At 39.1% G+C, this 12,613-nt stretch overlaps 1 protein-coding gene across 9 annotated transcripts in view; it reads left to right on the forward strand.

The window, feature by feature from the left end:
• SYNE2 (spectrin repeat containing nuclear envelope protein 2) overlaps positions 1-12,613 on the forward strand; it is a 413,158-nt gene that overhangs the window by 330,248 nt on the left and 70,297 nt on the right. For 8 of the 9 annotated variants that reach the window (XM_064486012.1, XM_064486013.1, XM_064486014.1 and 5 more), the window contains exons 68-78: positions 505-633; positions 1,184-1,305; positions 1,450-1,591; positions 3,048-3,179; positions 4,086-4,238; positions 4,358-4,567; positions 5,753-5,854; positions 6,658-6,777; positions 7,098-7,298; positions 8,784-8,957; positions 10,531-10,662. In XM_064486012.1, the coding sequence (XP_064342082.1) occupies positions 505-633; positions 1,184-1,305; positions 1,450-1,591; positions 3,048-3,179; positions 4,086-4,238; positions 4,358-4,567; positions 5,753-5,854; positions 6,658-6,777; positions 7,098-7,298; positions 8,784-8,957; positions 10,531-10,662 (1,617 nt within the window). The remainder of the gene's footprint in view (positions 1-504; positions 634-1,183; positions 1,306-1,449; positions 1,592-3,047; positions 3,180-4,085; positions 4,239-4,357; positions 4,568-5,752; positions 5,855-6,657; positions 6,778-7,097; positions 7,299-8,783; positions 8,958-10,530; positions 10,663-12,613) is intronic. The other variant, XM_031453843.2, reaches the window with a different exon arrangement.

Genomic DNA, 12,613 nt, shown 5'->3' on the forward strand with positions numbered 1-12,613 from the left:
TTTACTATGTAAGGTTTGCATCTGTACTTATGAGATGGTGGTTTCCACTTATAGGACTTACAGTCAGAGAAAGAAGATTGGCTCCACGTACACCAGCTGTGTGGATCTCCTTTTATTAAACTAATATGTTCTCTCTCTTTCAAAAAATCTACTTAAGTTTTAGACATGGGGGAAATTTGAGTTCATAAGCATAATATTGTGTCTGTTTTTGGTATTTTTCCACTTTATTCTCAAGGAAAAAAAGGCAATAGATTTTCCTCTCTTTTAGTAATTCACTGGGTGAATTAAATTGAGGAAATGATAAGATGACCACTTCATCAGATGTAGTGGCTTTTGAAGTTGTTATGAAACAAGTATGTTAAATCATAGTATTTAGTTATCATAATTAACAAAATCCAGTCATCTACTTCATATAAAGCTTCTCCATTATGGAGTCTCATTATTTGAATCGAAATCAAGTGGGCTACCATTTTAAATAGATGGCCATCATAAAATGTTTTGCAGCATTCTGCCATTCTAAAGAAACCTTCAGAGCATCAGAAAGTTCTCCAAGCAGATGACCTTTCTGAATTTGAATCTGTTGTAACCGAAAGGCCACCATTCAGCAGACAAAAAGATTTCCAGCAGCAACAGGTAATTTCAGCCCTGAACAGTTACAAGAATAAGAATAAAGCTTTCTGTATGGGATTTCCCATTGAACTAAATACTGAGCTGCCATTGGAGTGTTTTCTTAAGAGGAAGCGTGATGTGTGGGTGTTCCTGGGTGTGCAGTAGCTCTGAGTTTGAGCCTTCACTGCAGGACCTGTGGGGCTTTTATCTGCTACAGCTGGGGACACTTGAACTTCCCTAACTCTCATCTTATATCCAAGCAAGCAGATATCTGCAGGATGAGCTTACCTTTATAACTGCAGCACTGCTTTCCTTATTGTTGTAAACTGTGTTAGTATCTTCTGGTGGCTTTCCATGTAAGTCGTATATATTAAACGATACTTGGTCATTGTGTGAATATTTTTAATAGGTTTTTGAAAAATAAAAGTTAGCAAGAACAATCAAGCAAGAAAAAGAAATAGTAAATGATGATTTAGGAAGTGGTTCCGAATCAGATGATCTCAACAGAAGAAACCCTTGGGTACTAATCGAAAACCTTGATTGATAGGACCATTTGAATCTTACTCAATTATAGGTTCTGGAGTTAAACCCAATGGAACAGAAAGATTTCATCAAATTCATAGAATCCAGTGCTCACAAAATGTGGCCCCAGTATTGCCAACACAATAAAGAGACAACTCAGACATCATCCGTGAGGTAAAATATTTTTAAAGAATTGAACTTTCAGTAGTTTTATGGTTGGGAGAATTAAGAGTGTTTCTTTTAATGTCACTTAGAAAACGTCTGAATTAATAAAGTTTTTGTTGATTATTCTTTTCACTTTTTGTTTTCCCTTAAAAGTAGTAAGGCATCTAGCCCTGAAAATGATTCTGCAGACTCGGTCTTGTCACCTCAGGGCCAAAGTGGAGACAAGTGGCAATATTTACATCATGAACTCTCATCAAAAATAAAGCTCCCTCTCCCTCAGCTTGTGCAGCCCCAGGTCAGTGTGTATGTGCACACAGCGTTGATAAGCGTGTTTATCTTTGAAAAGTCCAACAAGCATGCATTAAACACACATGCATGTTCTGTATTATGTAGCAATTTATTTTCAGAAAGCAAAGATGCCACGTGGGTTTTCTTACCTCGCTGTCTCCTTTCCACCTTCCTGTCAATCTGCATTAAATTCTCCCCTTTGTGCTTCCCTTGCACCCTGGGCTTCCCTGAGAATAGCTCTTACTCTGCCATGCGCCTGTTTATTTGTCTGTATTTCGCACTAGATGGCATGGGAAGAAAGACCAGGTCTTCTTGGTTCACATTTGAGCGCCTGACACAGTACCTGGAACATCATAAAATCTCGGTTACTGTGTATCTGTGAATAAAGGAATGGATAATATATGTTTAAAAAAAAAAAACACTTTAAAAATGACACAGTGCTATATGAGTATCATTCATCCAAAGACTTTGGAATCCACCGGCCCCTGTGCCAGTGGTACCTGTCTATAGGTATCCTCCCCAGCACACTTTGTCATACCTTATCAATGCCGTTACACGGTTTTATTCATGCTGTGCCAGCTACTGCTGGATTTCTCTCTAAACAGGGAGTCCATGCACAGATTAGCACTGTTGCTACCAGCAATCAAGCTTCTGCCTTCAGCTTTGCACTCAGACTTCTCAGGCAAAGGTTATTGATGGTTTCCCAATCCCCAATTTGGTGGGAGCTTTTCAGTTTTCTTCTATTCTGCCAAGAACCTATTTGACCAATTAAAGTTGAATCAGACTCATTAGTAGGGCTTTAGCCTTGGTTTCTCCTTGACATACATACTGTAACATGGATGTCATTCTTCTTCCAAGGACAGAAACCCATCCTTGGTTTGCCCCCCTCCCACCTCAGCAGAGTCTTCTACCACCCCATCCTGTTTTTTTTAACATGTTAGTTTTCCAATTTAGGAAGGAAATTAACTGAATCATTCTCCCTTCTGAAGTCACAGTTCATTTTCAATACTTATTTAGCTTTTCAATAACAAGTCAAGATGTGGATCTGTCCCCGGAAGTGACTCTGTTCTATTCTAAGAATTGGCTAAGTGCCAGGAGTCTACCAGTAAATGGGAAAAGAAACAGCTAACCTCAGAACATGGATAGCATCACTACTAAATGGAAAGATTAGTGATTTTACTCTATTTTTCAAATTACAGTTTGTTTTCCCTCGTTTTGTTATCTAAGTGGACCCTCCAGTGTCTGAGTAAAGCCTGTCATGATTTTCAAAGCTGTCCAAAATACTTAATTTTAATTTAATTAATTTTTTTCTTATAAATGACAAGTGTTAAATGACAAGATAGACAAAAACACTTACCAAGAGAGTAACTCGGAAGGTAGCACGTTAAGACATTTTTGCTGTTTTACAGTAACATCAGTAGAATCTCAAACTGTTTGTAATAGGGTGTCCCTTTTTCAAGTAGGTTGCCACAAATACGAGTATTCTACCCAGTGTAAGTGTGCATAACTTTAGATACCCTACAACTGATGAACTGAAAACTTACACCACCCAACTTGAAGACCTGCGTCAAGAAGCAGATAATCTTCAGACACAGGTAGCTGCTGTACATTTTTCTCATTCTAATGACAAAAATGAAGGGAAATGTGATATTGTAAATTGGTCCTAATTTTCTCTGCTGAACAAATAATAGGACATATAATGGAATGAGTCCTAGAATTGCAAATAGAATTTATCTCTCTTGCCAACTCTGATAAACTCTTGGGAGTGGTTGCCTAGAATACCACGTGCAAGGGCTTCTGACCTACATCCAGGATTAGCAGAAACAAGGATTGTGATTGATTCGTACTGTCTGCTGTGGTACTCTCGGACCGCAAGGGTGGGAGGGGGTCGTGGGAAAGTTTCCAGTGTTGAATAGGCTTAACACTGAAACCATGTGGATAATCTTGGGTATCCATCAGAGAGGAGGGTGGGAAGCAGCCTAAACTGGGGTGATTAGTAGCTTTCGCAGGTTTTTAAATTACTTATGGTCACCATGCTGTACCATCCCTATCTTTAAGATATTGCACCCCCTTCTAATGAACCCCTTCAAGTTTCTTGACTTCTTTTCCTTCTCCAGGCCATAGTTGATTTCATTAACCCACTTTCTCCCACATTAAGATGTGGGAGGCAGGGAATAGTGAGGATAGTATGGTTTATCCAGGACCGCACTTCCACCTGGATGGCCCAACTAAGGGAGTCCTTCATCTTTTGATTTACCTTTTGATTTCATTCAATAGCCAACTCACTACCCAACACTGAGTTTCTTTAACTTGTTTCTCTCAGCATTAACACCTTAATTTTCTTTATTAAACTACCTAGTTCACAGTGTATTTGAAACAACAAATTATTACAACAATCATAACATAAATTGTAAACTATAATGAAAACCAGGGGAAATGTCAGCTTAGGAAGGCAAGGAATCTTAGTGATTTTTATTTTTCCTTTTCTCCTCTTGATTTAGGAAAATGTGTCAGAAGAAACATACACAAATTTGGATAAAAAATTATTTGATCTATTTCTGACTCTCAGTCAGTGCCTCGGCAGCATGGAGGAGATGCTGCAGACACCTGGGCTCTTCCGAGGGGATGTCGGTGCCCAGCAGGTGCACTACGAGGTAGGGAGCGTCCGTCAAGCCCATGTGTTGGCAGTTACCACAGGCAGCCCATGTGTTAAGTCAGAGCTGACGCCTCTTAAGGTCAGAACTCATTGACTGTGTTCTTCCCCACTTTGCAGACACTGGCTCTTGAGTTGAAAAAACTTTACTTAGCTATGAGTGACAAGAAGCATGATCTTTTGAAAGCCATGAGTTGGCCTGGCAAGAACCCCAGCCTGTTCCTTGACTGTTTTGATAACCTCCAGGTCTACTTGGAGCACACTCAGGCTACAGCTGCCTCTAAAAGCAAGTCCCTGAAAGCTGGCCTCGACTATAACCGCAGTTATCAGGTACGAGTCTGGGCGCTCCTCCTACTCTGGCACTGCTTTAGGTTACAGCATGGACCTCTAACTTCCGTTCATTCCTATTTTCGGTGGCATTCACAAATGGGTATTGCTAAGGAAAGCGGTGAAACATTGTTTCTGTGAAGGTCCTTAGGTTAGATCAGCTGCTCATGGTTGGAGACCGTTTGAAAGCAGGTCCTTTCCAGAGTCTCGGGTATGAATTTGTTAGGCTGAGCTAAAGTAATATTTTTTTTCCTGGTTTACATTCGGCCACTTAAAGGGTGTCATCTGGAAGGATTTCTAGGTAAGAGGGAGCCATTAAGGTTTTTGAGCAAAGGAATGACAGTCCGTGTACGTTTCTGATAGATCCATCCGGCAGATGGCTCATGTGGATTGGAGCAGAGAATTGAGGCAGGTGGACTAGTTAGGAAGCTACTAAAAATTGTCTAATGAAAAGGAAATGAAACACAACACCTCCTGGGAAGGAGTCTTGCCCATAAAATCAAACCTGAATCTGAGGAAGCCTCTAGAATCCAAGGGAAATAGACACAAGAGAAGATCATGTTAAGCAGCACCGTGGGAGTGCAGCCAGACCAGTCCAGACAGTGGGAAGTTGTACAGAATATAGGACCCATTTTTTTCCCACCACTGCTGCCTCTTTAACAACAAAAATGGAAGACACAAAAAAGAGAGATGAGTGGGGAGCCTGCAGATTATAAGAGACTTAATACACATGTTAATCCATCACGACCTCATTTAGATCCAAATTCAGATAAACCAAAGAGAAAAGGTATAGGCAATTAGAGAATTGTGAACCCTGCCTGGACAGTTAATACTAAGAAATTATTATTGATTTGTAGTATTTTTAAAGAGAGGAATCTTTATCTTTTAAAGATGAATACTGAAACATACACTGATGAAATAATGTGATAGCTGGGATTTGCTTCAAAATAATCAGAGGCAAGGGAGGTCAAGAAAGCATAGGGGGGAGTGCAGAGGAGAGACAGCCAGCCACAAGTCAGTAGTTGTTAGAGGTAACCTGGATGGATGGTGGTAATGCAGGGATTCATCTACTTTGGCATGTTTGAAATGTCTGATAGCATAGAAACTAAAGGACAAGCAAATTTTTAAAAAGGTACTGAAGGCCTAAATGAGATCCTCACTGTTTTCTGCATTTATCTTTTTATACAGAATGAAATAAAGCGATTATATGATCAACTTATTAAGAATAAAACATCTTTACAACAGTCTTTGAATGAAATTAGTGGCCAGAGTATTGATGAGCAGCTTCAGGTAATCAAGTCAAGATAATTCAAACTGACTTAACCTTGAACCAAAGAGCTGTGGGTGTAAGCTGTGCTTCTGAACCACATCCCCGAATATAAGTTTCTGTAGTTTTGAAAAGGGTGTTGGGGAATGAGACCCTCACTGTCTTAGTAGGACGGCTGACTAGTCCAACCTCTAGGAATCATTTGGCTACATTATCAAAACTTTAAGCATGAATGCTGTTGCATCCAGCAGCGGTTTTTCTTCATTCATTTATGCAACAAGTATTGAGGACCTGCTGTGTTCAGGTACTGCTCTAGGTGCTGGACTTGCACTTATCCTAAGGAAATAAAACAGATGCATAAAGATATATCTGTGTATAAATATTCAAGGATGGACCTGGCAGCACTGCTTGAATTAAAAATTCTAAGTAGCTGAAAAATCCATGAAGAGCAGACTGTTTCTAAAGTAGTGTGCAGCTGTACAGTGGCATATTATGTGTCTGTTTAAAAGGATCCAGATATGTCTGTACTGATTTGAAGAGCTGATGAGGAGCTGATACTTGAGGAAGGCAAAGTGCAGAGCAATGATGTGTGCAGTCTGGCGCATTTAAGGATGTGTGTGTAGACCTCTATTTGTACATGATTGGAATGCGTTAGGAACAAACTGTCAACTGAGATCTCTGGGGAGAGCTGGAGAGGAGGGAGGAGAAATGGGGCTTTCATTTGTCCCCAATTCTTTTCTGTAATGTGTAATTCTTTTTAAATGAATATATATACTTATCTAATTTATTAAAGGGTTTTACTTTTGTGTACCATCTCTCACTTCAGAAAGCAGATGTGTATACAGTGGAGCTGCAGAACTATGAAAGCCGAGTGGCAAAACTAAGAGATGAAGGGGAGAGGCTTCACTTACCTTATGTTCTACTACAAGAGGTTTACAAATTAGAGGTATGTCTGAGCAGAAGACATTCAATCAGTGAATTACCATGGTTATAAACAGTGAGACTTTCTTTAGTCCACAAACATAAATAAACACAAATATATTAGAATATAGAATATATATATATTATATATATTATATATATATATAACTGAATTGATATGCTGTACACCAGAAATTAACACAATGTTGTAAACTGACTATAGTTCAGTTTAAAAAAAAGTGTAAGACTTTTTTCTTCCATCAAGGGAGTTTGGATTTAGTCTTCATTTGGATTATTTTCATGGCTGGATGAAAATGTTTGTGCACACCTGCTCTTTCTTTTCAGGATGTACTTGACAGTACATGGGGAATCCTGAGAACCAGATACACAGAACTCAGCAGCCCTTTTATCACTGAGAGCCAGCAAGATGCTCTGTTGCAAGGCATGGTGGAACTGGTGAATGTCGGAAAGGAAAAGCTTGCTCATGACCACTTACACCAGACTAAAAGTAAAAATGCCTTACAGGCTCAAATACAAAATCACAAGGTAAGACACCAGCTCATATCACCTTTTCATCACTCTACATCTTTCTGAGTGTGAACTGAGAGTGTCCATTTTCTTCCTTGGTGAAGTGTGCATCGTTCCTTCATTCCTTTAGCAAACATCCATTAGAGTGCTCACGGTGTACCAGGAACCCTGCTAAACTGAGAATATGATTGTGAATCAAAACAGAGATAGTTCCTTACATTTACGGAGCTCTCAGTTGATTGAGGAGAAATATTTGTGAAGGAGTCATTCAAGCAAATTTAAAATTAAAATTGGAGTATGTGTTTTGAGAGCGTTTAATAGAGGGAATTGAATTTAGCAGGTTAGGAGAGGCTTTAGTACGAACTGAGATCAAAAGAAATATTTAAACACGTAAGGGTGTATCTATTGCAGTGCTACAATAAATCCTTTCATTTTCCATTCATTTCATTAAACAAAAACCTCATGATCACTGACAACAGGTAGCCATCTAAGTGCTGATAATAAAAATGTGTGGCATGGTTCCTACCTTCATCAAGCTGAAGTCCAGGCTTTTGATAAGTAGACCTTAGTCTAAGAAAAATTCAAAGGTAATATTGTATAAAGGATGGAGAGGAAGAGGAGGAAGTATGTTAACTGATATCTGCAGTGTGTCAGGCCCTGTGCTACGTGCTTTTTATAAACCCTTCTGTGTACCTTTTTCAAGGAGTAGGAGAAGGGATTTGCCTAATAAGAGGCCCCCCCAAACAATGAGAGGGGGCAGCCGATTATAAATGGAGAACCATGTGAAGGGAAGCCTTCCTCTTTAAAGGTCTTAAAGTGCTTTTCTAGGAGTTTTTCCAGCTGGAATCCCAGTAGACCCCATCAGAAAGTTCCCTTTAGCCTTTTACTGAGTAGACGTTAGAACCAGAGTTTAGGAACCCCTGGCTATTGAGCATGTGAGTTTCTTGGGCTCACACATCTATCCATCCAGTTTATCATCTTGAAACTAATCAGCCACATCAGTGTCTACTTTTTTGTAAAGTTTCTTAACACTTGGAATAACTGATTTAGGAAAATCTCACTGGAAATTTAAACTGACTAAATAATGTATGCCCTTTAATATGGACTATTATGTGGAAAAATATTACCTAGGATAATTTTTCTTTCTCTATGATTTGTTTGTTTGTTTTTTGGCAGGGGGAGGTAATTAGGTTTATTTATTTATTTTTAGAGTAGGTACCGGGGATTGAACCCAGGACCTTGTACTTACCAAGCATGCATTCTACCACTTGAACTATATCCTCCTGCCTCTTTATGATTTTTTAAAATGCTGTTAGTGCTCAAAGATCAAGGATACATAGGCAGTTTTTATTTTGTTTTCTCATATGTTTGACTCTACATGGCTGTTCTGGGATTTTGGATTAAAAAGCAAATATGACAATACGAAGTGTTGAAATAACTTGGCTTTTAAGATTTTTCACAATGTAAAAATAAATAAATATTAAAATCCTTTTGATTTCATAGCTTTTTTTCCAGAAGCTTGTTGCTGATATGCTGTGGATCCAAACATACTCCAACAAAATGCTTCCTTCCTTATTGCAAAAGAAAGAGACGTTTTGGGCAGAACAAGTAAAAGAAGTTAAATTACTAGAAGAAAAGTCACAGCAATGTGGAATGAAGCTGCAGAGTTTGTTGCAGGTATGTGGCTTACATAAACTTTGTACTTAAGACAGGAATTCTGGATTTTCAACCACCACTTCCAGGTATCGAAAAACAAGCACCTAGTATTGTTACCCGTCAAAACAGAGCAGTGAGGGATGTGGAACACTGTTCCAGCTCTGATTGCTACTCCTCGAATGAAATATTAGCTAAGATTTCTAATTTGTCAATTAGGGGTGGCAGGGGTGGCGCAGCACCTTTTTATCCTTGTAGGTGTGTGTGCAGATAAGCAAAATGGAGAGCACTTCGAGATCTTCAGTGAGATCATTTGGATGAAACAGTGTTTCCGAAACTGCTTTCCTAAGAGGGCAAGCCCAGGTGATCTGTTGCTGATGTGGATTTGTGACAGTCTTGCCCAGATTCAAATTAAAAACTTAAGCTTACATAAAGCGCTTTCTCAATTTAAAAATTTTCCCTTTAACTTCTTAAACACAGTGGGTGTTAACACATAAGGGAAATAAATAAAAAGCAAAGAAATACTCAACTTTTAATGTGATAATAAGATATGGTGTTATTTTTGCTAATAAAATTAATTTTCAAATTAGTGTGTCAAATTGATATTCATAGTAATAATTCATGGTATTTTTTAAAATAAGACTCTGGAGGGGAGAGTATAGCTCTGTGGTAGAGTGTGTGCTTAGCATGCACCAGGTCGTTGGTTCAATCTCCAGTGACTTCATTTAAATAAATAAATAAGTTAAAAACCTAATTACCTCTCCCCCCACCAAATAAGTAAATAAATCAATAAAATTTTGAAGTTAAAATTTTTTATTTAAAATTTAATTGATTTAATTTTTTTAATTAAAAAAATGACTTCATGAGCCCAGTGAGTACCCCTAACAGCCAGGTGACCCACTGTTTCACTAGATAAGAGAGTTAGTGAGGTGGTTAATTTTCCAACAGGTGATAGTACTGTGCATAAGTCAGCTCCATGGTGTGCTGAGACCCTCGGGTGGGCTTCCATGGAAACGAAGAGGGCGAGGGCAAGGCAGACTCAGCCTAAGGCAGTAGTCCTCCCCTGACGAAGTGTAAGCCTGCACTTCTCACCCAGTGGAATTATGCGTCAAGCAGCCCAGTAGGGTCACGGGTTGGGTAATGTTTGTTGAGTCATGTTCTGTGGACTGGGGACTGGAGCAGGGAAGGCGGAAACAGTCTAACAGGAACTTCTGTTGAAAAAGTCTTTAGAAGTTAGTCCCTTCCTTTACAAATGAGAGAAAGGCTCTCTCACAGCTCTGCGTCCTCACAGAGCTGTCTCCTGAGAGTATCCCTTTCACCTAGTCCTGTTACTCCCTGCTCGATTTGACGCGACAAGCATTAACTGCTAATTCCAACTGGATTTTTTAACTTTCTCAACAAAGGCAGTGGAAGTGGAATTGTTTCCCACCAGACACTGAGCTCTCACTAGGTGAGGTTGTATCGTGGAAACTCCTGGGATCTGTGCTTTAATTTTGTATGATCTCAGAGTTCATTTTTGTGTTTAGGATTAATTTCATCATTGTCTGAAATTAATCTAGAAAAGGACCCCCCCGATCTTGTCTTCTTGATTCTCTAGAAATGGGAAGAATTTGATGAAAACTACGCATCTCTTGAAAAGGACCTGGAAATTCTTGTATCTACGTTGCCCTCTGTGAGTTTGGTGGAAGAGACAGAAGAAAGATTAGTGGAAAGGATTTCATTTTACCAGGTATTTTACTTCCATTGAAGCCGTCAGAGTTATGGTCTATAACATTTTGCGTTTTTATTGCGTTTTGACTAAATTGCCTGACTTTGAATCAGTTTGAATTGAAATGAAATGTCGTTCATCACGCAGCTCACAATGAGACATATTCAGGGAAACTGCAGATTTGCGTGTGGGCTCCTCAGCATAACCATGTCTCACGTGGGATCAGGACTTGCTTTGAGTCCTGGCTCTCACTTGTCAACTTTCTATCCCTAAGCCTCAGTGTCTTTATCTGTAGAAGGTAATCGAGCTGGGGTTCTACCTGTCTCTGGAAGTGAATGTCAGTGGGTGTGGAAATGAGGTAAAGTATGGAAAGGACTTTGTAAAACATGGGCCTCTAAACATACTTTGAGTATAATGACTGCAGTGAAGCCCTAACTGGACATAGCGCATGAGATGGACAATGATCTGTTACCTGCCACCAGTGATATAAAAAGCCTTCAAACTTGACATTTTTTTTGTGCATAACATTCAGTATTGTTATTATCAAAGTATCTGTGTCTCAAATTTCAATGCCATAGAAAAGATAAAGCTTTTGGTTTTCGAGTGCCATTGAGAACATGACCAACAAGGTAGAAACAAGTTTCAAATCTTCTCAACAGAAACTTAAAATACTTAGTTTTAACTTCGGAATGTATGTAGTCAGAATCTGAGCTGTGCAGCCAGAGGTTGCTATCAAATATCAACTTTAAAACTCAGAAGCAGATTTGTTGCCTGACCAGCCAGGATGGAAACCGAAAACATGAAACACTTGGCAGGGCCCCACCATTCCCCAGAGACATTTTAGCTCCTATAAGGAACATTTTCCAGAGGCTGGAATGCTGTAGTTATGCTCTCTAGATGTCTTGAAAGCTGCAGTTAACCTCTTTGCCATCTTCTCATATTGAGCCTAACTCAGAGATAAATCTGAATCCTCTGGGGGCGAGAAACTGCTGTTTAATTCTTTGTTAGCCTAGGGCTACAGAAGGTACCATCTGCACAGCTAGAAGAATGCAGTTGAAAACAGCCTTTTAAACATCATTATATTAGGAAGCAGTTTGTATTAGCCAACCTGATGCATATCTGATTATTTCCCCAAGAATGGCCCTATACCTTAAAATAAAGCCAGTTATTTTGTTAATTTGAAATATTATAAAAAATGAAGTAATTGTTCTAAGAATTTTTAAATGCATTTGCCAGACTGAAAGAAGACAGGTATCTAGTGAAGCCCATCTCACTTGGCGCATTCTCTAGATTGTTATTACTCTTCTGCATCATGGAGAGCTCTGTGTGTATATTGACCGGTGGACATCTGTGGGCCAGGGAACGTAGTTGGTCAGTTGTGTGACATCTGGAGTTGAACAAGCCATGTTCCAATGCCGGTTAGCACCTCACGGGCCAAGGGACCAATGTAGTCTGACATCCTGTGTATAAAATTGGGAAATTAAAACTTTTCAGAGCCGACTCGAGAGGGAGTTGCAACTAGAAGATGGAGTTAGAATTTTTTTAGTAATTTTTAAAAAGACTTAAGTTAATTGGAAAATCGCACATGTTCTGTTTTGATCATAATTTATTTCTCAAGATTAAACTTAAATAACTGTCAGGATACATGTCATTAGCTGAGCCCAACTGCAGAAGATAATTGCCTTTCGACAGAGCCCTCTTCCGGGGGTGGGGGGGTCATGGTATTTGCAGTTTTGAAGAATTTTCTTTTGCTTTTCATGAAGTTGGATTAGCAATGTGCTGTTTTAATTAATTCTTCTAAAGTTCTCTTTCCTTCTCTTTCCTGACTCTTTATATCCAGAAGTTTCTCAAAATGAGTTTTCCCCTACTATTTGGGTCTAAAGGATGATGAAGAAATATTTTCCTATTGATCCCCTTCATACCTAAGTTGCAATATAAAATCCTTCTAGGGGCCAGGCAAAAGATGGGAAAT

The sequence above is a fragment of the Camelus dromedarius genome, chromosome 5 (assembly GCF_036321535.1).
Source record: "Camelus dromedarius isolate mCamDro1 chromosome 5, mCamDro1.pat, whole genome shotgun sequence".
NCBI lineage: Eukaryota > Metazoa > Chordata > Mammalia > Artiodactyla > Camelidae > Camelus > Camelus dromedarius.